Source organism: Amphiura filiformis, chromosome 18, assembly GCF_039555335.1.
Source record: "Amphiura filiformis chromosome 18, Afil_fr2py, whole genome shotgun sequence".
NCBI classification, from domain to species: Eukaryota; Metazoa; Echinodermata; class Ophiuroidea; order Amphilepidida; family Amphiuridae; genus Amphiura; species Amphiura filiformis.
The window spans coordinates 15,281,072-15,308,843 of NC_092645.1; the positions used below are offsets into that span (position 1 = coordinate 15,281,072).

Here is a 27,772-nt window from a genome sequence, read left to right on the forward strand (position 1 = left end):
TTCTTTGTTTCCTTTACCTTTTTCTTATTTTTTCAAGTTGCTTGAATATTATTTTTGAAGCCTTTATCATAAACTTGATTAGACCCTATGTTCAAACAGCCGCATGTCTCTTACTTCCATGATTGAACATGTTGAAGAGATTGGTACCTGTATAGCTTATTGCTAAATTAAAATCATGATGAACAAACGACACGGAAGTGGTTCTATATCATTTACTTAATTTTTTACAAAATATCTAAATCGTATCTAAGACTGCATAGTTAGCGTACGTACGCACGTATAGCAATTGACATTTTGAGGATGAAATTATGATTTGCAATGTTTCTGAAAGAGGCATGCAATTTTATAATTAGCATATAAATAATATTAGAACTGTTGATTATTTCGTGGTTCTTTAAGACAAAATATTATGTTGCAGAGTATCTCTGATAAATCTCGTTAAAAACATCTGTCGATGAGAACCTATCTATATGCCTACCTGTCTGATACACCGCTAGTTTGTTTGTCACTATGTCAATACCCAGCAAACACAAAACGTTTTCGACATCATTCGCAAAAGGTTATAAAAGGTTGTCAGAAAACGTTTAAATGTCGGGTTATATAAAGGGTATATTAAGAGTATAAAACGTTTTCATAACCTTAAAAAACATTTTTGATAATCTACTGCTCAGCAAACAAAAATGTTTTACAGGAAACGTTTAAATGTCGGGTTATATAAAGGGTATAAAACGTTTTAATAACATTCCAAAAACATTCTTGAAAACTTGATACAAAACATTCTAAACAGAATGTTATTTTGGGGTTGAAAAAATATTTTGCGAAAAAGGTTTGCCCAAAATATTTTCAATTACGTTTTAAAAACGTTTTCATGACCTTTATATAACCCGACATTTAAATGTTATTAAAAGGTTTTGAAAAAAAATTTTAAGAACATTTCTGTGTTTGCTGGGTTCAAATATTTTAACATAATGTTATTTAAGTATTGACATAATATTTGGCAAAAATGTTTGCAAAAATAGTTAACAATAACATTTTTTGAAAACATTTAAAAATATTGCTGTAGTGTGTTTTCATACAAAACATTTTAAAACGTTATCATGACCTTTATATAACCCGACATTTAATGTTATTAAAACGTTTTTACCTAAACCAAAAGCCAAAATATAACTTATTTAAAACGTTTTAAAAACGTTTTTGTGTTTGCTGGGTATGTGTAATGGCTACCAGCTTATCAATAATGTAAAACAATAAAGACATGTCGAAGAAACCAAAACAAAAATCGATTTTCATTATCTAAATCAATATATTATTGTCATTGAAATATTACACTTTTATGTTTTGCAAAAGTCATTCTACAAATCACATACTTTGAAAACTTGCTTGATTTATTGATGTTAATGAGTTAAATACGTTTTACAAAAGTGTTGCTGTTTCAGCCCTCTTTACAACAAAACTCAAGAACCACAGGACCTACAAAATATATCTGTGATCATGAATTCTGTATATGATTTGTAGAATGACTTTTGTAGAAACATAAAAAGATGTTAATGAGTTGTTTTCAGATTCATAAATCGTTTATATTAAGGCAACCTTTTGAATTGAATTGAACGAATGAAATTTTTTTTTTTTAATGATTTAAAATTCGGATTGTTTCAGCAATTTGTTTAAAATTAGATATGTTATTTCCGATAAAACATTGATAAACAAATTGTTAGCATATGCCTAATTACGCGCACCACTATTAGAAACTTTTAATTTGTATCTATAGGGACATATGTTATATAATTTCAACAAGAAAATAAAAATAAAACTTTAGTCGAATTTGACCCGGGTGAAATTTTTTTGGTCAAAATTTGAAGCCTCCCAGAGATATTCCATGAACTCAGGTGAACTGGTCATGAAAGGTTGTATGTTTGGTGCCCCTTCCTTTGATTGTTTGCAATATTGCAACCACTAACATACTCATCCGTCATGACACAGTTTGGTTAGTTCTTTAACCCAGAATTCACCACGAACTTTGCAGGACTTAAACCCCATTAAAAGCTATTAAACCAAGATAACACTCATTGAAAACAGCTCAACTGAATAAATCAGATCTTCTCTGGTTGTGCACATGTGTCTGTTTTATATGTGCGGTATCGCAATTAGCTGGTATTATAGCTTCAGTTGGGTAACCGATTATAAAGGAAACGCAAGGAAACAATGGTATGTGGACCTTTGTTCACGACATGAGACAATGGTCTGCTTTTTGTTAACCAGCATTCTTGAAAATGAGCAACATAATGAATGTTGACTTAACACGGTTTGGAAATAATTTCTTCATATTTTTTGGTGTTATCTGTCGTTTACATATCCTTTCTAAAACACCAAAGTACGCATATTTCCAAACATCTAAATTAGCTAAAAATTTAGGACATGTTACAAAACTATATTTTCTAGAATTTTAGAAGAGTACTTTTAATATTGGCCGGTTATTTTTCACACAGTGACGTTAACTAGGCAATGTACTATTACCTATTACATACACTAAAACACCAAAGTACGAATATTTCCAAACATCTAAATTAGCTAAAAATTTAGGACATGTTACAAAACTATATTTTCTAGAATTTTAGAAGAGTACTTTTAATATTGGCCGGTTATTTTTCACACAGCGACGTTAACTAGGCAAATCCCCATACTTTTAACGTACGCTATTTGTAGAGGTCACGCGTCAATGGTAAGAGCACTGTGTATTGTGTATAGGAAAACGGACAGTAACTGCAGTATGTCTACTCTCAAGCCATTGTGACCGAACGCAAAATGTAAACTAAAATAGGCTACCAATAACGTAGTGAACCTTCTTCCATTGAGGGAAGACATGCTTATTTTGCTCTGATCTTTGTCTTGTTTGCTACTGAGTTCTATTTGAACTTGCTTTCAGTTGTTGACTTGAATCAGTGTTGAATTTGTTTTTAAACTACAGCATGTAGTTTTCGTTGTTTGCTTTTATATTTTATTGTCTGTCCCTGAAGAAGAGCAGTTTATCTGCTCGAAACGTCGGGTTTTTTCGTCTGTTTGTCTGCTCCAGTGTACTTTTGCATTGTTTTACTGACACTTCTCAGTCTGTGGGCTCTAAAATTGGCAATTTTTGGCCATCGAACTTTGTCTGTTTTTGTGCCTACATTGGTTGATTGGTTTACAGAGTCTGTTTATGTGCACAGTGATTTTCATCACTTGTTCTAATATATGTTTGTAATCTCATTGATCCTTGTTGTTTTTGCAGGTTGTGCACTTTTGTGAGCCTTGGAAATGGTAATTTTTGTCTATCGAACTTTACCTACTTCTAATGCCTACATTACTGGTTTTGCCCCCTCTTGCGTATTCTCTAGTCTGTATTTTACCTGTTTCCCCACGTCAAGTTGGTGCACCTTGCTCTTTTTCTTACTATAATTGTTGAGCCTATATTTTATCAATTCCGTTACAAACCTTTTGATTTATTTTAAAACGTCTTAGGGGAGAACTAATAGAACATGTAAACCTTTTATTTCTCATATGGGTGTGGTTTCTAAAACAGGAAAAACAATCATGGAACAGTAGCATAGGTGTAGTAATTTAATCTTTTACGGAGACGCGCGTCGTGTGAATCTAATTTTCTACATTTGACTTGTGTCCCTCTGTCGCAGTGAGTGTTGAGTGATTGGAAAGTTCAAAATAATGCGGTCTTGCAATATTCCACTCTGTCATTTTCAAAATGGATTTCCCCTGTTAGTGTTAGTTGTTCCTATATCAGTAGACATGAAAACGAATACCGTAAAGATTTGCCTAATGGCGCAGGGTTACTTGATCATGTTGATACAGTGGAATTTTAGGCACAACTTAAAAGTACCCTCCCGTAAAATTCCAACCAGCAAATAAGGGTACGGCAACCTTAATTCTTCTTGAGATTTCAGAGGATGCCTGGAGCTCTCTATTTGCACATGAAATGTACCCCAAGCAAAGGAGCCCAAGTGCTTCATTAGGCGAATCTTTACGGTATACTGTTAGTTGTCCTTACATCAGTGCATATTTGATGGCAATTAGTGAGGTTGTTTGGTGCTTTTAATGCCGTTAAGTAAATGTGAATAAGAACAAGAACAAGAACAACAATAGCAACAACAATACGAACAACAACAACAACAACAACAGCAACAACACCAGTTCCAAACTAAACTGTTTGAAACAAAAATAAATACTTCGTTTTTTATATTTAATTTTTGATACTCCTGATTCAGAAAGAAATTTAACTAACGCACACAGACTAAATGATCGGAAATGTCGTTAATTATAAAGAAGAAAAAAATGATAAAACACCAAACAACAACAACAACAACAACAACAACAACAACAACAACAACAACAAAACCTCAACATTCCAACATATCTTACGGTATTTGTTCTTGGTTTATTATTGGTTTCTTGGTCGACACCCACATGTTAACATATAGATAAGGTAAGTCGCATGAAATGCTGTAAAAATTGAAGATGATAGCCATAGGAAGGTAATCCGGAATCACCCTCCCCTGTACTTAACGAACTTTAGCCCATAAATTTAGATAGCATTAGGCCTATCCTGTCGGGTAATTTCATCAACACCCTTTCTCAAACTTGGTGAAAGCAAAGGTTACCGGTGTCGTGTGAAGAAGTGTACGTATTAGATTCTATACATACTGCAGTTACTGTCCGTTTTCCTATACACATACACAGTGCTCTCACCATTGACGCGTAACCCCTACAAATAGTGTATGTTAGAAGTAATAGGTAATTGCCCAGTTAACGTCGCTGTGTGAAAAATAACCGGCCAATATTTAAAGTACTCTTCTGAAATTGTAGAAAATATAGTTTTGTAACATGTCCTAAATTTTTAGCTAATTTAGATGTTTGGAAATATTCGCACTTTGGTTTAATAGCTTTTAATAGCTTGGTTTAATAGCTTTTAATGGGGTTTAAGTCCTGCAAAGGTCGTGATGAATTCTACTGTAGACATGACTGCATCATGAAAATTGGCGTATGAATATATAAATATATCTTATGTAATGTATATTCTTTCTGTAAGTCAACAATTAAACTGGTTTTGCAGATTTCCTTTACATATTAATCCACAACAATGTATAACATTTACAATGATTATATCTATATAGAACAGACGTTTCTTTTTTAAATACTAACATCCATAGAACATGTTTCTTTTCATATACTAAGAATATGGAAAAATGGCGGATGTGTACTTTTCCCTGCATTTCCAATGTAGTTGCGTTTATAAAAATGTCAATGAGTTGTTTTCATAAATCGTTTATAAATTATTAAGGCTACCTTTTGAATTGATTTGAACGAATGAAAAAAATTAAGGAATTTTTTAAAAATGTTTTAAAAATCGGGTTGTTTCAGCAACTTGTTTAATTTATTTTAGATAAAATATTGATAAACAAATTTTTAGCATAATGCCTAATTACGCGCACCATTATTAGAAACGTTTTATTTTTTATCCATAGGGACATAAGTTATATCATTTCAACAAGCAAATAAAAATACAACGTTAGTTGACCCGGTGAAAGTTTTTTGTCAAAATTTGAAGCCTCTCAGAGATGTTCCATGAACTCAGGTGAACTGGCCATGACAGGTTGTATATGTTTGGTGCCCCTTCCCTTGGATGCTTGCAATATTGCAACCACTATAACAGACTCATCCGTCATGACACAGTTTCGTCAGTTCTTTAACCCCAATGTACTTTGTCTTTACCTTCTCTGTGTCGAGTACAAAAACTCATACTCTACATTTTGAGGTTAGACTTTGAGTTATGGTTATTGATTGGAGGTTATTGAACTAGGCCGTTACAAATGCGACCATTAATGAACCAGTCATTTGGGGGAAGAGTAATGATTCCATCATAGGACATTGACTTATCTCGTCTGCATACAAACTCTGACAAATGTCTCTAGCGTGGGCCAAGTTCTCAATAAAAATATATAGGACCTACGTCTATACCATTGTAAATTACGGAATCTATAAAGTAATATTTTATTCTCAAAAGCAGTATTTCTATAATTAAACGTCATTTTATGTGAAGAACAGCTAATTCCTAATGTGTTTCATGTGTCACTTGTATAACTGATTTAAGGCAAGGGGATGGCAGCTGCATGGAGCCATATTCATCAAATTTTATCCATTTTAAAATATGTAGTATACTTTGTTAATTCTAATACATTGAACTTAACGGAAATGAGTCAAGGAAGCCAGTAATCGCATTTATATATTTCCATAGGTCTTGCGGTTCTTGAATTAAGGTCAATGATATGAAATTTTGAGCATTTTCGACCTCCCAGTAAAATCTTTGCAAAGGGAGAGAAAATTATACCCCTTGTATTAAACTTTGGGATCCCCTTAGGACCGTTCACAAACAGTTGTTATGGGGGATGCAAAAAAAAAATCATCGCGAAAATATTTCGGTCCCCCTTTTCAAGATAGGGAGAGCGTGGCGCAATGGTTATGGTACTTGCCTTTAGTGCATGAGGTCCCGGGTTCGATTCCCGGCGGTGGCGATTTGCTGGGATATTGACTTGGAAAAAACAGTGTGAAATTAATTGGCAACTTCTGTAGATTAAATTCAGACTTCCGCTCTCCCCATGGTTCATTTAAAATTGGGTAAATGAATCATGAAAGTACTCCGTCCTTCGGAGGGGACGTTAAGCCGTCGGTCCCGTGTACAGAGAGCCATACCTGTACATGTATCTCGCAGCCAGTTTCGAAAAGAGTAGGGTGTTAACCCCTGACTGTTCCCAACCCGCCCTGGTGTTCAAAATGGACCCCAATGGAAATAAGCTTCAATAGAGGCTTTCTTGGGTTATCCAGGGTTGTCAAAACCCGAACAAATCAAATCAAATCAAATCAAAATTTCAGGTCTCAAAAATTTCAGGGCACCCTTTTTGACATGGGTCAACTCCATAAAAAAGCTAAACTCAATTTTCCCTGGAATATTTGTGGTCAATTTTTTCAGGCCAGCCTAGGAGGGACAAAACTTTTAAGGACCCCCCCCCATTTTGCACCAGGCCCCCCTAACAAGTGTTTGTGAACTGTCCCTTAGAACCCATATACCCATCATCTTGTATGTCACCTCTACATGCGTACGAATTGTTATTCTACAAAAGGGAACGAGTAAGCTTAAAGGTGCTTTCCGTGATATCAGGTTACTCCCGGTGATTCAAGGTTGTCTGCTTAAGGTTCCCGCCCTGTTGGTACTAACGTATCTCAGCTGGGATCATCAATATAGGGCCAATGACTTGTGTTGTCTGCAACTTGTATGATATAACATAAATTCATAGTCTTGAAAATATCTTGCAAATTATGTGGTGTGATCAGCAAAATCAGTCTGAAGTCGGACAATTATATAGGTTGGACTACTAAAAATGCCTCAAAGTTAACCTTTCCTTAAAATCTTATGAAGTTAATTAAAAAAAAATGCAACTTAACCAAAATAAACATTACTATATATAACCCAAACACGAAAAAAAGAGGACGGTGCTCGCGGTGATTTTTTATTTTTATTTAAAGATGTTTTTTTTTGTTGAAATGATTTTTGAAGTTTTCAGATTTATATCTAAAAAATACCATAGAATGGGATCTTTCTTGTATAACATTGAGCAATAGATCAGCATTTGGATATCAAGGGGAAATTATATTTTTCATGATAAGAATATTACACACTATAAAAGGTTTTCTAAATTTTAGAACCATCCTCCCTGGCTCACTATGCATAACGGATATTGCACGGGGGTATTTCAATCATATTTCCGCGGCGGCATATTCAATTTCCCGCCATTATTTTACTCCTGAGTTTCACACTAATATAATATAAATTGATTCCCCAGGGTACTTATACTCGCGAGGCCAGCGACGACTTCTTGAGATTTGACAATTAAATTAATGTTTCTTTGATACTTTGAAAAGAACAATGGCATTCATTGGTTGAAACTGTCTCTCCGCTAGCGACTGAAGTATAAACTCATGTTATATACTTTAGTATTTTATCGATTTGTTCAATCAACAGATTTATACATTTAGCACCTAAGGCATATACCTTGAACGGCAGGGTTGCCAAAAATATCAGCTAGAATCGCAGGTAAAATAATCAAAAAGTCGCCCAATTTTTCTTAACCATAGGTTTCTATGGGACAGGAAATTGTAAAAATCATTCAAAAGTCACCGAATTGGGCTACCAAATCACGGACGGCAGTCTCCTCAAAGTTGTGAGTGCATTTTACTATGTGTAATCATTTACTCGACCTATTCCTTTTGAAGGAATTTTTATTGTAATCTTGTCCATTAATGGTTTCTCGTTATTATGTTGTAATTCCATTCACTGGTCATGCTGATTAAACCCCCCAAAAAAAAACCCCAAAAACCAAAGAAACAACAAAACAACAACAACAAAAAAACAACAACTGTCAATCTGTCACTACCTATTGTTGTAGAATTGCGTGTGTCCACAGGGTTGGCCTATACAATTTTCTGTAGTACGTGTACAAGCCAAGAATTTTCAAGGTATTATTATTTTGAACACATTTACAGAAAATGATAATCACTCTTTGGTTTTTGTTGTTGTTCATTGTATGATACAAGATGTATCAAAGTGAAGTAAACAGTTTGAAAAATGCCGAAAGCATGAGGTATTTGGTCAAAATGCTATAAATGATAGCTGAATCAACATCTTGTCTTCCCACAACTGTAAAATCACTGGCGTGTAACTAGTAATAAGGACACAGTTGCGCCAAGTCAATTAAAATCAAAGCAACATGAAAACATGTTTGACCACTTTGACAGTCTTAATCTTCCACATAGCCACCCAGGCCACCATTCCTCTGTATGCAGATTTCAGCTCTCCTCATCAACATGGCATTCACACCACGTCCTTATGAGAAGTCTGTCCTGCTTGAGGATGTCAACTTGTGTGTCTCTAGAGTTCATCAAGGTCTGCAAGAGGACTTCCTTTGATTTCAGATAGTCAGATAGCTCCACAACAATAAATAATGTAAGATCATGATATCGTATATAGGGGTCATTCCAATTGGTGTTTCAAAGCAATCCGCACACGATTGCCAAACAATTCTGCAATTGACTTTGCGCAACTGCATTTTTACACGGCTCACAAAAAATCCAATGAGTCCTTATTGATGGTCACACGCCAGTGATTTTACAGTTATGGGAGGACAAGATGTTGATTCAGCTATCAACTAAAGCATTGTTACCAATTGCCTCATACGTTTTAATCCAGTGGCATTTTCAAACGGTTTACTTTATTTTAACACACTAGTATAAGGGTTTGGATGGAGGTTATTAGAAAGTTCTCTTCCACGAAAAAAACTCCGGGCTATTGTTTGGAGTATTCTTTTACAGATTTTTGATAAAATTAGTCGCATCAACAAGAAGGGACATGATTTATGGAAGTGTCGTCCAAAATGTGTTGTAATTTTGAGAGACACAAAAGGATTGATCAGGTCTTACGTAAGCTGCAATGGGCTATTCAATTTGAAATGCACACTACCTCTTTGGAAGATTTAGCTCAAGTCTTTTTACAGAGGGAGTATAAGTTTTGAATCAAATAGACAATTGGGTAACTTCCATTTGAAATACTTACTCCAGTTGTGGAAGATATAGGTAAAGCCATAATACAGTGGGAGTAAAGGTTTCAAAATAAGTAACTCTGACCAAAACATTTGAAAAACATACTCCTACTGTTGAAGATATTTCCAAAATCTTCCACAATCTTCTAGTGTGGATTTTAAATGCAATAGCCCAATACGTGTGGGTATAATTACAAAGACAAAACAAAAACTTATAGGAAAATTAGATCAATAATTTGAATCGGACTTTTGTTTAAGTTTAGGAAATTTATTGAAGTTTAAGCACATAATGGAGTTAAATTGATATCGAAGTGAAAAAACTGCATGCCATTATTGTATATCTAGTAATCCACATGAAAAAAATGAGACTGCCCAGTATATCTTTGATCCCGGCTGAATGGTGTGCTTTCAATAAAGATGACAGATCCAAAATCAAGGAATATGTCAGACTACTTCCGTATTATTATTCTGTATTTCCTTTAAGCCAGAGTCAATTTTCAATTTGTGTAGCAGTAAACATGCGCCTTGTTGTTGATAAACTATTTAGTGTTTTGAAATTTCTGTGTAGTATTTTGGTTGTATGGAACATTAGTATTGTTTTCTCTCTACTTAAAACTTTGCCATTCTACAGTCTCTGAGTCATATGCAGTGCGCTCAAGTATGGTGTTGATTATAGAAAATAGTCTTCATTTTCTGAAGGTAGGGCATTGTCGTCGCGAGAGGAAGAAATGTCGTTCATTGGCCCATTTACGTTATATCTGTTTTGACACTTCTTCATTCCGGCTAACAAAAATATGAGCCCTCGTGGTGAAATACGGTAATATTTCTACAGAGTCTACGCCTGTCTTCCCAAGTAATCGAGGATTTTAACATGGTAAAAGTAAGCGTAAAAGGGCCCTATTTACAATAGATACCCTATAGGCATTTGACAATCCCTGTATTCTATATTGTCGGATATTATAATACGTATATAATGCCTTCTGACTAGGTGGTGTTGCATTTACAATAAATACAGGGTTTAAAAGATTGGTACAAAAACTAGTTTATGTCATTTGTTTACTTGCAAGGATATATCCAAATTGAAGCTCAAATATTATCATTTTTAAACAAAGTTATATAAGTTAGTCGTGTTCGTGTTTACCAGTTAATCATCGGAGAAATTGGGAGATATCGCTGTAATTTCTAAACAATAAGTAAATACGATCCGCAAATAGATTCATCAGGATTGTCCAAATACAATTATATAAAATGTTCGTAAACAAATCCAACAAAAGGTGATGTTGACATACCTCAATGACGTTTCGTGCACTGCACTTTCTCAAATTGAATGATCAGCTGTGACCTTTCTCGTCTGTTGCTTCTTGGTAGCAGACGTAGGTGGCGCTGTTAACAGCTGAATAAGTAAATACGATGATTTAAAAAGTATGCAATTGAGTATGCAAGTAAGTAAAGGATTTAACCTAACCTAGGTCCGGTATCAATCTTTCAGAAACCCTACATACATGACATATTCTTATACTTCAGAGAAATATTTGTTTGAATATCAAAATATCGGTCTTCGCTGTAGATGCTAGTAATAAGCAAAACAGGTACATTGGAGGACGGGTCAATTCAGGCTTTATTCATGTTACTACGTGTAAATAACGATGCAATCAAGCAAAAGCAGTCGAAACTCGGAAATATTAAAATTTTCAGTTGCTTATAGGATAGTAAATACAGCATTTACAAAGCTGCATTTTGCAGAAAACCCCATTGAAATTGAACAACCAATTAAAGGGTTTCCGAAACAGCAAAAAACAAAAGGAAATATTTCCTTTGTTTGGCTATATCTCAAAATCAATATTTCCGACTCATTGTGCTTGATCGCACCACATGTGATCATTTTTTACTTACGTCTGTATTCTTTTTAAACTGGGTAAAGATAATTCTTATTGTTATTAAACGAGGTAAAGATAATTACTATCCTTTTAAACTAGGTATATAGACAAGTCCTATTGTTTTAAACCAAGTAACGATATACCTAGCAATGTTTTTTTTTTTAATCATAGGGCCTGCACTTTGGCTCGTTTTTTGCAGGTTTACATGGTCCAATAATCACAAGATGACTGACATGTGGTAACAAAGGAAGCAGTCACTGCAATTTGATTATGTCCCATATGATTGGCCATTCGAGACACCCCTGTGAATATACTATAGCGGCCTTTTCAAAAATATAATACCTGTTTGCTTGACTGCATTGACAATACCCGGGAACAATACACACAGTATATGCATTGGACAAACTTTTTACAATAAGCATGATAAGTGATGATGTGACCTCCAGATTTATACATCGTTCGTCTCGCACACTGACGACATTTGATTGAATGGACTGCGCCGTGATTACGGTGAAGGACACCGGTTCAAATCATTTGTTTGGAGCCAATCGATAAAAGCATGCAGGGCCTCTATACCCTATACCCATGTACAGTTTATCCCTTACATAACCTATGTCTTGAATACGCTGGCAAAGTTATGTAATAATCGGATTAATACTATATAGCAGTAGGTAAAAACAAGTTTTGAATAATCCGCGCTACAAAGTCCCATTCAGTGATCCCAGCGAAAGTGAAAAAAAAATCAAATTGTTACGTGTATAAATTTTTTAATGAAAAACAAATGGCAAAAAACAAACAAACAGGAAAACGACAGTATTGACGAAGTTGAAGCCCCATTCAAATACATGTAGCTAATTTATATACTGTCAGTACCGGTATATAAATTACAGACTCACGTAAATGCATTATTTTTTTGTCTTAGACACACGGCTTTCGGCTGAACCACTACACTAGCAAGCTATGTACGTTAGCACATCTATGACAATGACGAAAGGTACAAAATCAGCCATAGGCCTTTTATGACCTTTGACATTCTTTTGTGGCGAGTGACATGGTCTTTCAATTCACGCCGAGTGTCCTTGACAGGTTCGACTATGCTTCAGTGGTCATGAAAGAATTCAAAAGATAACCTCTGCCCCAATAATCCCAGGCAATTATCTGAAACTGCTCCTCGGATCATAAGAACTCAGTCCTCAAATGATAGTCATAATAATGTCCAAAATATAAAAATTACTGACTATCATTGAAGACTGAGTTCCGCAGTCTAGTATCCAAAATCTGAATTTTGATGATTTTTACGATCGTCGGGATGAAAAAAAATCAAAAAATCACTGAATGGGCCTTTAGTTCCCTATTCTCCTTACCCTGGCAATATAAATCAAAGAAAATAAAGAAAAAAATAAATAAAACAAGAAAAGAAAAAAAAAGACAAAGAAAATTAACCAAATTAAGGGATCTGGAATGAGCGTTTCGATAGTATTTTTTGTGGGACATCAGAGCACATCAGACATATCGAATTGCATTCTGAATACGAAGAATGTCTTTCTGATATCAAATAAATTTCATTGTTTGGAATTCACGATATAATACAAATTTTATGACAAATTATTAAAATTTGATATTTTTCACATTTTTGATATATAACAGTCCTCGAAGTAAATATCATAAATCTAATGATATATTCTTAAACAGTCCCTGCATACCATACATGTATAGGACTATGTATAGTACATTAGTCTGCTTTATCTGTTTTGTGCTGTTTAAGCAAATTTAAACATAATTTCCATAAAATGTAAGCTTTTACTGTCAGATATGTCCCCTTTTAATTTTGAGCAGAACAAGTGAGGTAAAGCAAAGAAAATTGGAATTTACTACTACTAGCGCCAATGAATGTTATACGATTGTAAAGCGGTACGATCCTCTGGGTGTGTGTGTGTGTGTGGGGGGTGCGTGTGCGTATGTGTGTCCTGCACGCGTATTTTTCTGCAACTATAACGGGACGCAATACGATACCGGTATGTTATAAGAATCAAACTTACAAGAAAGATGGCTCTTGTCAAATCCTACAATTCTGTCAGAGAAAATATGCATATTTGCATTAAATTTTTATTAATTGACATAATTGATTAATTAATAAATATTTTATTTAATGATTTACCATAATTCCAAACATGTCAAACAATATGTCAAATTAAAGCTAATGAAATGCTTAAATTGGTAAGAGCACATTTTGCAGAATAGTAGTATTTTAGTTACATGATTCCAAACATTCTACTCCAATTTTTTGCTACACACGCATAGGAGCTGTACTTTTAGAATCCGCGCCTAATCAATAATAAACCTTGCCTCCGACTATGCGGTTCCTATGCAAATGTTGACTAGTAAATTAATATAGGCGACCAGGTCCTAGAGTGTGATGGATTTGTAGCAGATGACAGTGCTCATTCAAGCCTGTCAAGGTCAGTTAGTAGCCACTTGCTGAATGGATGGCCATTATCAGCTATCAAAGAGATGCCTTGTGCAGCTGCCAATCACAGTAGAGGTTTGATAACATTTTGTTAAAAACCCAAATGTGATATAAGGACAAAGCTGTGCATGTTGGTACTTACATGTAATTGTTTGGATTCTTATGTTGAAATTCCCTTGTATTAGTATTTTTATGTGTAGTGTATATTGTTCATAAATTATATAGCTTTTAAATTTTGGGCATTTTTGATCTGTTGCACTGTACCATTATGGAATTTGAGCAAATCAATTACCGACACAAGCAGGTATACAGTGTATTATTTTATTTTTATTTCGTATCTCAGGAGCACAGCTCACTTGGTAAGGCGTCAGAATTTGGTACACGAGCGCTTCGAACTTTAAATCGGAAGGTGGTGAGTTCGAGCCTCATCACGGTCACATTAATTTTATAAACCAAATATTGTTCGAACTTTTCATATTTGTTTTTCTTTTATTGTTTCTTTTTCTTTGTCTTTTTTTTTTTTCTTGTTTTATTTAATTTTTTTTTTATTTTTCTTTGATTCATATTGCCAGGGTAAGGAGAGAAGGGAACTAACAGCCCATTCAGTTATTTTTTCATCTGAACGATTGTAAAAATCATCAAAATTCAGATTTTGTACTAGACTGCGGAACTCAGTCTTCAATGATATAGTTAGAGGTTAATAACTGCGCATCGGTTATTTGGAGGGCATTGTGAAAAATCTAAACATTTTGCCTTTGGAACCGAGGAATATCCCGAGGGGCGTAATGCCCGACATATTACCGATGCAAAGTTATTAACCTCATTCATAACCGTCACTTTAATCTCTTCACCTTTCAGTATTCATAACCTCATTAATAAACGCGATGCGTGCGATCCAATCATATTTTATTATTTGTGAAAACGCGAACGCAAATCGAGGTCATTAATATCTCACAATTGACCGCAAAATGCGTAATTGTTCCAATGTCGCACACAATTGACTTCTGCGTGCGCCGTATTGTGCGTCCAACGAACTGCGCGCGCGCTGGCTGCCGTATTTGGATTGCGCGCTACCATATTTGCACAGATTCTGATACGCACTTTTGTTATTGGTCGTTTTGTTTTAGCCTGATTGATTTTGGGAAAGGAAGATGTAAAATTGTTTATTTTACAAACTTTTGAGGAAAATTTTGTGTTATTTTGTAAAGTTAAAAGATCAAAGTGACGGTTATGAATGAGGTTAATAACTTTGCATCGGTTATATGTCGGGCATTGTGAAAAATCTAAACATTTTGCTTTGGACCTCGGAATATCCCTCGGTTCCAAAGGCAAAATGTTTAGATTTTTCACAATGCCCTCCAAATAACCGATGCGCAGTTATTAACCTCTAAATAATCTTTTGATCATTATATGACTATCATCATCCGAAGAGCAGTTTCAGACAATTGCTTGGGATTGTTGGGGCAGAGGTTATCTTTTGAATTCTTTCATGACCGCTGAAGCAGAGTCAAACCTGTCAAGGACACTCGGCGTGAATTGAACTGATTGAATTTAAATACTGACAGTATATATAAATTAGCTACATGTAGGCCTATTTGAATGGGGCTTCAACTTCGTCGATACTGCCGTTTTCTTGGGTTTTTTGCCATTTTTTTCATTAAAAAAATTTATAAAAGTAACAATTTGATTTTTTTTTTCACTTTCGCTGGGATGGGGCTTTGCAACGCGATATATTCAAAACTTGTATTCACCTACTGTTATAGCATTAATCCGATTATTACACAACTTCGCCAGCGTATTCAAGACATCCAATGCAAATAATCACCTAGATTATGACGTTCATACCGTAAATATGGCGGAGTATTCAAATTCATTCAACAAAAGCATGATTACAAGCTATTGCAATCTACCGCGACAGCTCGTCTCACACACATAACAAATGCACTATAGGATCAAATAGGTTGACGACAACGTTTGATTGAATGCACTGCATTGCGCCATGATTACGGTGAAGGACACCGGTTCAAATCCTTTGTATGGAGCTAATCAATAATTTCACGCACATCCTCTATTATTGCCCAATTATTGCCCGGGATGATTACACTGTAAAAGAGCTATTGTTATAATGTTTGATGAAATCGTGTTTAACTATTTGCTTAAGAAAGGCACAATACAGATAAAGCAGACAGATTTACTACATGTGGGACATGTATATACATATAGGGAATGTGTTCGAGTATTACCTAATTATAATAGGGGCGTATCCAAAAATGAATTCACACCCCTTTCAAATGTCGAGCCAAAGTGCAGGCCCTATGTGTTGTTTAATAAACGATGACAAAATTGCAATACTTTTTATTTACAATAATAAAGTCCAATGGCCACGAATGATTGCTTTCTGAGAAAATTTAATTATAGCAGTTGAATGAATGTTGAGGGCTTTGTGAGGATTGCTTTTGCGACGCTTTTGACATTGAACATGTTCAATCGCTAGGACCCCATTCATGCTTATCTACCAGTGCACAGTTCTTTAACCCCAATAAGCTTCTACACATGCATGCACAGTCCTTTGAGTGTGTTCGATATTTCATACTCCATAACTTAAGGTCACATTTGTTTGTTTAATGGAGGTTATTTGACTTTTGCATCGGGGACGATATCATAGGCTTATAATATTTACAATGGCCTTTGTGGAGAAATAATAACAATGTTCAGTTGACTGTACTTTACTTTGTCGCCTTGTTTCTGTTGATCTATATACCATTAATGCGCTGTCAATGACAAATGTTTAATGATCATTTATAATTGCAATATATTCAGTGATAAACTTTTGTGCATTAGAGTATAGGCCCTACTCATCATGCTCATTTGAATAAAAGTATTTAGGTATTCAAAACAACTCAAAAGAAGAATAAAAAGAAATACTATAGTATAGGCTATATGTGATGCGATCAAGCAAAATCAAGTCGGAAATATTGATTTTAAGGAAACATTTCCTTTTGTTTCATCTTGTTTTGGAAACTCTTTAACTGCTCATATCTTTTGAACTGGTTGTCCAATTTTAATAAAGCTTTCCGAAAAATGTAGCTTTGCAAATGTTTGTTATAATCCAATAAGAAACTGACAATTGTATATGACCGACTTCAGACTGATTTTGCTTTTTGTGAAGAAACGGGAAAATAAAAATACACCTTCTTAGCAGAGTGTGTGAAATTTGACGCCTATACTCATATTATAAGATTATATACAATTAGGATATTACTCATTAAAGGATATATGTGACTCCTCGCCACAACTGAGCCGGGATGTCGCCAGTGCCACTATTGAGATATGCTCCATCGAACTTAACAATAAACAATAGGAAAGAAAGGATTTATTGACTGTTTTATTGATTTTTCACTACTTAAATGTCAAGTATTATAGACATGATATACATCATTTTAAAGCTAATTTCAAGCAGAATATTTTGGTTGAATATCTCAAAAATGATGATTGGCGACATCCGGGCTCAGTTGTGGCGAGGAGTCACATATAGGGTTTACTGCTAAGAATACCCTATCTGCAATAGCTGCCATGTGAGTTACATATGTACAATATAGAATACAGAAATAGTCAAATGTTTATTGGGCAGCTATTGCAGACAGATTGTTTTCCTCTAACCCCTCCATATCTTTAGGTTTAGTGTTACGACAGCATTATCATGATTATATGTAGTAGGCACGCTTTATTTTTGTAATCCAAGATTTAAGTTATTAAGGTCCGATTTCTCCAAGCTTGGCTTCCTAAGCCAATGTGAATCCATTTTATTGATTTATCTTTCTAGGTGATGTATGATGTGAAATTGTAAGCACTGGTAGGACTAATTGGGCTTAAGCCTGGTGGCTTAGAAAGCCAGAGCACCCATGCTTCAAGAAACCGCCTTTAATCATGTTAATTACCTATCCCCCTGGTGCCATCTTGCGACGTAATTATATAGTAATCATGCACCTATCTTCCCTGGTCGTATCTTGCGATGTTTAGTACAGTAATCACCTATATCCACTGGTGTTAGTATACAATGTGAGGTTCTGTGATGTGAGTCAAAAAAACTGTAATATATCCTATAAAAGAAAATATTAACAAGGATGCTCTAATAATTACAGTGCGTAATCTGTGCTACCTTATACTTGTCACCTTCCATTTGACGTCCTGTGCTAACACAGAGCTCAATTGGCAGGTCTTACGTGACCCCAAAAAATTGTGGAATAGGCTTTACGACGGGAGTTCATATCAATTTTAAGATTTTAGCGGGTGTGCCGTCGGACAAGTAAATGGAACTGTTATTTCCAAACATCAGTTCAAATCTTGTCGGACGGCGAACCCGCCAAAAACTTACTAATTGCATGTTATTTCTTAATGATAATTTCTTGGAAAGCTTTACATAGGACTTTTCATAGCTTTGAGGTTGGGCAATATGCTTGTACCTCAGGCTGGTCCTATTAGGACCTACGTGTTTCGCACAGTGGAGAAACCATTCAAACATACGAACAAACAAACAAAGTGTTGATAGATCATATTACGTTTGACAACATTTTGAGCTTTAGTAATGTTATATTGAAAGCCTAATATTAATGGTCTTCCCAAAGGTGTCTTATCACATTTAGTTAATAATAGGGTGTGTGGAAAAATGACGCATTTCAGATAGACCTTTACACTGGATAACACATATTTTGCTAGTGGGGTAAAAGTATGTGTTCTAGATTAAATCGAGCATGCTGATTCCGGATCTGAAGCGGGATCTGAAGCAAATTGGGTTCAACATCTGTGCTTAAAATGAGCCTAAAATGTGCTTCTTGTCTCACCTTGACCTCTTTCCACCTAATAAGGGTAAAGTGATGAGTATGGTGAAAGGTTCCATCAAGACCTTTCAGTGACGGAAACTAGGTATCAAGGACGGTTTAACACAAACATGATGACGGATACATTTTGTAATGTCTTTTTATATAGTATTTTCAGTAAAAACTAACTTGAAAGTGTGACGTGCTAGGTAAATGAAAAAGTTTTCATTTGTTATCCAGTGTTATCGGAAATCATGAGTATGATGCATTCTTATGAAAGGTTTTATAGCGCTAAAGACCTCATTAGATATGCACTCTTCATTCGTGTCATCCAAGAATTTAGGTGTCACCATCTTCCCTGGTCGTACCTTGCGGGGTTTAATATACAGTGTTAGTCAAAATATTGTAAGATAAAAGAAATCTCGACAAAGCAGCTCTAATAATTACCGCGCATAATCTATAGCACTAAGTCTTGTCACCTTGTATTTAACGTTCAGTGCTAAACATGCTAAACAGTGAGTTCAGTTGACCGGGTTTTTAAAAGTACAAATTAAAAGTAGCACGAACCTCATTAGCCTTTTTGAAATATGGCGGGCACAAAAGGAGAGGGCGTACTTTGATTTGGGTAATCTTTTGTCAGCTGAGAAGCATACAAAAGATTACCCAAACCAATGTACGCCCTCTCCTTCTGAGCCCGCCATACTTCAAAAAGGCTTATCATAGGGCAACATTATACTTTCAAGTTTAAGAAGACAGTGCAAGAGCAGATAACAAAAATGATCACCAGATCCGATGTTTGCAAAAATTGCCGCTTTGTCAAAATCAACACATTGTTGCAACATTCACTAATGATTTGTACCAAAATGGTTGAAATTTGGGCAAATATCACATGGCGCGCCCATGTGGCATGCCATATAGCAGATATTTTTGCCCGCACTCTCTCATTTTTTAACAGATTTTCATTAAAAAAAGGTATATGCTCAAGATAATGAACCACTTCAAATGAGACGTGTAGGTAAAATGATTGAAACATTTCACTTTTTTACTATGTAACACAAACGTGCCCCAGTTTATAACACAGGACCAGAAGCATATTGGCGTTAAGGAGCTGTGTCCTGACAGATGACCATATTTATTATGCTAGTGTATATACAGAGGATGATTTAAGGAAGCCCCATCATGCACTGTAAAACTCACTAGAGTTTCAACTGCCACTTTACTTTTCATATCCCATTGAATTCTGTGCAAAAGATGTTGTTTTAGAATTGCGTGTGTGTCATTATTACTTGGTCGATTTCAGATCTAAAGTAATGTATGCATGAAGGATAATTCACACCTTCTGTAGATAACATAAAAATGTGGAATCGACCAACTTTTTGAAGGTTTTTTTTTTATTGTAAATACATCTGTCGAAATTCAAATTTAACCATGCACGTGTGTATGCAGTGGGCGGGCAGTGGTGTCTGCCATGTTCACTCACACAGCTATGCTAACCGCAAGACTTGCTGGGTAGTGCTTAAATCATCCTCTGGTGTATATATGTCATACATCTGATAAGCGGTATGGAATATGATATAGAGCAATATATTACCAGATTAAGTATGTTCTGCCTCACAACCAGCAGCTATTTTGTTACGCACACTTGACTTCCACTGAATTTACTTATAGCAACAAAGGCCCATTTTCTCTACATCCTTAATGTCTATCATAATACGACTCGTACCATTTTGATGATATAAGCACGATATCAGCATAATAATCGGCCCATTTGGTTATGTTCTAAATTGAACGACAGTCAATTTTAATACTTTCTATGCATGTTATATCAGTGGATAGAATATGCTTTATGCTCGTCGAAACTATTCTCAAAAGGGTACGAACTATGATAACACCCGAGTTTGCTCCAATATATACCGACGCTGCTTGCATCAAAGTATGATTATAGGGTCCTTATTGGTGATTTTAGGCTTTAATTCGTTGTCTTCAAAGAGGACATAAAGTATGAAGAGTATTATGTTTAAATGTTACCCTGGTTTATGGGTGATTCATCATAATAACGATCGCGAAAATCGATTTAATAAAATTAGAATATATGTCTATATTTTATTATCATGATTTCAAGCCATTTCTCATTAATAGGGTGCTATATCCTATTGATATCGAAGGAAAAATCAAATGAATATCATTACAGGGAATAGCTTAAATATTCGGGTTTTCTTTTTGCGTATCTTCTCGTTTTGTTTTTATTGCCTGAATTTTGTATAAATATTTCTGATAAAAAGAACAGGAAACCCTCAATCATAATTAACTCTCTCCACGCGGGTTTCGACTGCAGACAACAGGTTTCCAATTTGCTTTAAAAAAATAAGAATAAGAATTGTTGATGAACATATTTGGAATCATCATAAAAATGCATTAAATTGAGTACAAACACGTCAAGTATTGGTTCAGTGGCTTTTGAGATAGCTCTTGAGATTTTGAGAAAACTGGAATGAGCGTTTTGAGCGTTTCGACAGCATATTTTGTGGGACATGAGAGCACATCAGCCTATCAATTACATTCTGAATACGAAGAATGTCTTTCTGATATCAAATAATTTTCATTTTATGAAATTCACGATATAATACAAATTTTATGACAAATTATTAAAATTTGATATTTTTCACATTTGGAGATATAACAGTCCTCGAAGTAAATTTTATAAATTTAATGATATAGTCTTAAAGTGTATGTAACTGGGAGTTGGTGTTTTGGGAAAAAAATCCATAATCTTCAATACGAACGGTCAAAATTTTCAATTGATCGTCGGCTGTTCATCCCACCTACATACACGTTAGGTAGAAATCATCAGATTTATAAAGTTTACTTCGAGTACTGTTAAATATCAAAAAATCAATTTTTAATGATTTGCCATCAAATGTGTATTACATTGCGAATTTCAAAAAATCAAAATTATTTGATATCAGAAGGCCATTCTTCGTATTCAGAATGCAATTCGATATGTCTGATGTGCTCTAATGTCCCACAATAAATACCGTCCAAACGTTCATACCCCTTCCCTTAAGGTAATACAGGATTTTGACATTTTGTGTAGGCAAATTGGCTGCACGTAGCCACCTAAAATATTTTGTTTTTCAAAAAATAAACATGGCAGGCCTAAAAATCATACTTCATCTTAAAGTTGACACTCTAATGATTATTATTGTAATACTTTTAACGTCATAGCTCATACACAAATGTACTTTGTAAGTGTTTCAATTTGTGTTCAATTTCATGAGCATAAGGTTTTTTGGGAAAGAGGCCAGGAAAATATGGGGAGAGGGTCCGATTTCATTGCGATTTCGCATATGTGTTACAAACAAACCAATGAAATAATGTACCTATTTATTCTTTCGATAGGTCCTCCTGATTTAAAACAGTAAGCTTACATGTTCACAGAATGTCAATGAAAATGATGGGGTAAATGTCGTCTTTTTTGCAACAACAATATTAATTTAGTGTGCCAATATATTGACACAATTATTCCCTACATTATTTCTTAGAAGTATTAGCTAACACATGCATATCAAAATTTTATGAATCAGCTACGGGAAACATTAAAAATAATTTATTTCATCTCAGCATATCAGGCCAAATGGTCCAAAATGGAGTTCTAAGATATCCACACATTTAGTTTCAAGTACTCACATTTTCTGCTATTTCACAGTATCAATTCACAATCCCATAATATTCCAGGTGCAGTGCTCCTGTATTACTACTGATAATCCTTACTGCATGGGAAGTATCAATTGATTTTCACAAAACTTGCAGAAATTGACAAATTTCTGCCAAAACTTCCACACTATCAATATCATGTTCAAACCATGTGCTAACTTGTTTACAATGCTAGTTAATGTTGCCAGGGCCAAGGTGATAGTACTTATTTTATTGATTTTGTCTAGTATAGTGCTGGTTGAATACTCATGCTCCACTGTGCATATGCTTCAGTGATTTTAGCAATCAAATGAAAATGACAGGGTTGCCAGTTCATGCGCTGGAATAATAATCACTATAAGGGGCACATCACTAAATAAATGTCCATTGAAATACATGTGAAAATACAATAAAGTAACTAGGTGCATAATAATTATGAGTCCTGGGGAGGGTAGAATGGGGAGGGGGAGCAGTTTTTGGCAAACATTTACAGTGCATCTTTATAAGGCTTAGGAAACACTACAGAAACATTCAAATCTGCATCATAATATCTAGGCCATTTAAAGTTTCCACATTGGCAAAGTTAGGCTGGCCGAGAGCAGGGCCAGGGAGGATGACAGGAAATGTTGGCATACCTTTTAAAATCTAACCCACGGGCCCCCCATGTATATTTGGGATTCCCCTTCCAAAAAAAAATGATAGCCCTCACACCTTCTCTTTCTTCCATGAGTTACACCAAATGCGGAAGGATTTAGTGTAGTGTCCCCTTAAAACAAGAACTGTCTTTAAAAAAGAATTAGTGCTGTGGGATATCTAGAGCAAATATTGATACACAAAAATAATTTCAAAAATACTTTGTTGATACAATGTTTTCAATCTACATCTCTGAGATGTTTAATATATACATATACTTCATAAATAAAAATTAAAAAACAAAAGACAAGTTGAGTGGAATTTTCACCCTCCGTAACCTTAAAGTGAAAGTAACCTTCAGTACGTCAGCCACGCTGATGCGCACATCGTTAATTTAATGACCGTTACTGTGCAGGTCAATATGTGCGGTAACGATGTGCGCATCGAGATAACAAAGGATCGTGAGATTTACCGAAAATGTCAAATCTTAAAATGTAAATCTTTACATATCCCCGGGGCTGTGATCTGGTACGTAAGAGCTTAGACCTTGGCTGTACAACGCCGTGTGGTAATATAATACGGTACACGTCAAGAAATAAGATTAACGAAGTGTAGCCATTGTCCTATAGGAGGGTATTAGTATGCAATGCGCATGTTCCATATTTGGTCTCCTTGACTGATTAGTGATGCATCTCCCAGAGTAAAGGATAGGGTGTATGTACTAGATGTATGTAGATACCTTGGCTGACCACATAGGGACACATTGAGATTAAACCATGTTCCATATTTTGCACTCTCCTATGGAAATGTCTCCAAATTCACAAGTTCATTTAACGTGTACTTACCGGGTCATGTTGGAAATGACGGATGAAATGTCAAAATTTGGACTTGTGTGAACTTTCACACCACTTAAAGTATACTACCATGCAACGTGTACTTTTAAGGTGTAAGTTAGCCATTTGTAACTTGGTGGTAAAGTGGAGTCCACTAACATTTAACAAGTGATGACTCCAGCGTGGCACGTTGTGTACACGTTAAAAGTAACGTGGTAATTTGGAGCCGGTCTCTAAACTGTTTTTTGTTTTTTTGTTTTTTAATACAGGGAATTCGAAGTTACCAATCCATTCATTCAGAGCTATAATGAAGAGTTAATTTGAGAGCAATGTCTGTGGCGCTAATTTCAAATCTGACGTTCGACTACGTGTCTGCAGGTTACGAAAGACAACCACCAAATGGATACAATGTAATTTGCTACGGTTGAATTGGATTATATTAGATATTCAGAATGAAGATCGAATCGGACGAATATGCCACGTGGTACAAAGGCACGCTTTCTTTCATATTAATTGTAGAAATGTTAGCAGGTGTCACCAGCAATGTGGTTGTGTTATTCAGCTACCATATTGACAAAAAATTTAACCGTTCAGTTGGTGATAAATTTATCACCAACATGAACATTGTTGATATTGTAATATGTCTAGTGTCAATACCGATGTCAATAGCGGCTCTTTTAAGCCACAACACACCACCATTATTCTGTTTCTTCCACGAGGCGTCCGTTTTATTCGCCAATGTAGCATCGGCTGTCAACGTGTTAGTAATCTCATTGGATAGACATGATAAAATAATTCATTCACTACACAGACGATTCACAACTAAAAATGTGCGTTGGATTATACCATTAACGTGGGTTTTAGCTCTAGTTGGATTTTGTACGCCATTTTTTGGTATTGATCCTGCAGGATATAGAGCAGCCAATGAGATGTCAGCAGTGAATGGATCAAGACATTGTTACATCTGGATATCTTTATCAAGTCGGCACTTCTATTACGAACTCTACGCTATTCCTGTGTTCTTTATTGCATCTTCAGTAATGATTTATGCGTATTATGGTATAATACAAGTGACTAAGGTCAAAAGTATCCATAGCGCATTAGTTCGAGCCACCGTGAGTCTACAAATGAAGGATAATAGTAAGAAAGAGCGGGAAATTGCAGCGGTGAATAATGTTGTAGATCCAGAGCGCCGTGTTTCTAGAACTACAACGATAATTATTTCTACTTTTATCGTCTGCTGGGGACCACATACTGTAATTAGTATAGTCATCGTCGCATATGGCAAACCGATTCCAATAATTGATTTATTTGAGTGGTGGCTGCTTGCGTTAGCTTATACTACAACATTAATGCATCCAATTTTGTATGTATTTATGAGAAGGAATTTTAGGCGGGCTATAGCGAATTCATGGTTTAGTCGATGTGCCTGTGTCAAAATCGGATAGGACCACATTCGACACCGTCCCATAGTCCAGCTAGAACTCCAAAACCACCACGTAATGGGACTAATCATCCACATCAAACGGTCATTACACCTAATGTAATATTTACAGCCAACACGCAACCAAACGGTAAACTATCTGGTGATGTTGCTATGCCTAATGACGTCACTACTATTAAAGACACATGGGCTGAAACAAAACAAACGGATGACGTGGGTAAATCATCATCACCACCGCCACGTGCATCGTCTGCAAAAGAAAAAGAAAGAAATAACAAAGAAAGAACTCGACGAACATCGTGGGGTGGCGGCACTTTGAAAAAGATCAAGCAATTTGAATACACTGTTGGTGGAAATAAAGATGATGTGAGCCCTCTGGATGTCGAAAATGTAGAATAAAGGTTGATATTATTGTTTTCAATTCTTGAAGATGAGCGATATATAGTTTGTAAACCAATGAGATGAGTTGTTATTTCTATTGGCGTAAAATATGGAAAATACGGCTTAACTCATTGGTCAAGAAAAGATCGTTCATCCTTTGCAGTTTTTATATGTATATTACAGTGGGCAAAATCTTTCACAAGCATCAGACTTCAGAATTAATGAAACGTTGGTCACGAATTAATGTTGATCGTATTGACATGATATTCATGTGTGGCCGTCAAGATCAGGTCCGTACGCAGGGGGGGGGGGGGGACAAAAAAAGGTCCAAATTTTGGGAAGAAAGTCCACTTTTCACAATATTGCACCCCCTTGAAAAAGAGTCCACTATTTCAAAATCAGCTCCCCCCAAATGAAATCCTGCGTACGGGCCTGATCAATACCCACAGTTTGCATCTCTGGTTCTTTTTATTTATCACGGTTCAGCATGCTGTACTCATATCCCAGAAAAATACAGCACACATTATTATCGTGTTTAGCCAAATGAAACATAGATAAATCCCAATCCTTTGCTTAGTTCTAGCTGGGAATGAAAGTTAAATTTTAATATTTGGTCAATGTTTGGAAATAAGGGCCAAACACGTGCGTTTTTAGGATGTTTTTTTTCGTATACTGTGATAATTAAGTCCAAAGACTTGCACAAAGTTTAATTTCATGTATATTCTAATTTTTGGAAAACACACACCAAAACAAACAAACAAACACAAAACCAAACCCATGAAACATTAACATTAAAGTTAGAGCCAACTCTCGCTGTTTCATTCCAGCGCATAGAGAGCAAGATTGTCGAATTTGAACGGCTGATTTCTAGAATTTCAAAAATCTGGAGATCCCTAGAATCAGAATTTGTTAATAATGCACCACCTAACAAGTTCCAGCGATATTTTAGTTTGTTACACTACAATGGTGAAGATTTTTCACGGATGTTTCACCCGATCACATATTTTGTCTCCTAGTGATTGTTCAAATATCTCAAGAGCGTTCTCCTCAGTTAATCTTACTTAAACAGTATCATTGAAACATTTTCTATTTGGTCCATTCAATCCAACCTTTTATATACTCGGTTCTTTTGCTTTCAGTATTGCCCTCAATCATACCTTTTATCGTCATACCTCATTTGGGACGTTAATGTATAAACTGGATTAATGTCATAAGCTATGTGTGAAAATATTGCAAAGTGGGTATTCGAAATTGTGTTGTTCATTGTCAAATGCATGAATACTACATCCCAGAGTTAATCTTGAACAAGTACAATCTTATATTATCCATTTTATTGGCATGTAGCTTAATAACGCATTTGTCTCAGAGGTGTAATATAATGCTGCGCCAAAATGACTGTTCTCCAACTATTTTCTATTTTTGTTAATTCGTTTACTCATTGCTCGTGTTACTGAAATTTGATTGCAATGGTATTTAAATATTCAAATTACTAAGAATGCCATGTTAGTAAGAATTTTGGCTATAAGAGTAGATATGTGGAGATATTATGCGCTTTTTAAGCAAGATTGACGATTCTATCACAAAATTAGCTTAGTAGCATATCCCAAAGAATAACAATGCTGTGATTTTACTGGAAAATTTGTATTTTTGTTTTTTTAAACCTAAACGATCAAGAATCAATAATATTTATTTTAACCATGTGTACAACCCTAGTATCATATTTCAGTATATACCGATTAAACATATTAAGGCAAAATAGATTAAGTGTAAGGATACTTTTTCGGCGCAGTATAGAATCATGGACATGTATAAAAAGCGTTAATTATCAATGCTCTATAATTAAATTGTGTGCAATCAACATAGTAAAAGCGTTACAAACAAAGAATTTTATCACATTATTTTTTGTAAATTGTATTTTCTTAACATTCGTCACTATTTTCTTATGAAAACACAATGTGTTATGTAAAAAATGGATTATATGGAATAAAGATA

At 35.2% G+C, this 27,772-nt stretch overlaps 1 protein-coding gene across 1 annotated transcript in view; it reads left to right on the top strand.

Moving 5' to 3' along the window:
* LOC140139914 (G-protein coupled receptor 22-like) overlaps positions 1-26,548 on the top strand; it is a 133,188-nt gene extending 106,640 nt beyond the window's left edge. The window contains 2 exon segments of the mRNA XM_072161688.1: positions 24,225-25,379; positions 25,382-26,548. Coding sequence (XP_072017789.1) covers positions 24,408-25,379; positions 25,382-25,798 — 1,389 coding nt within the window. The 5' untranslated portion in view covers positions 24,225-24,407 and the 3' untranslated portion in view covers positions 25,799-26,548.
* The last annotated feature ends 1,224 nt before the right edge of the window (positions 26,549-27,772 follow it).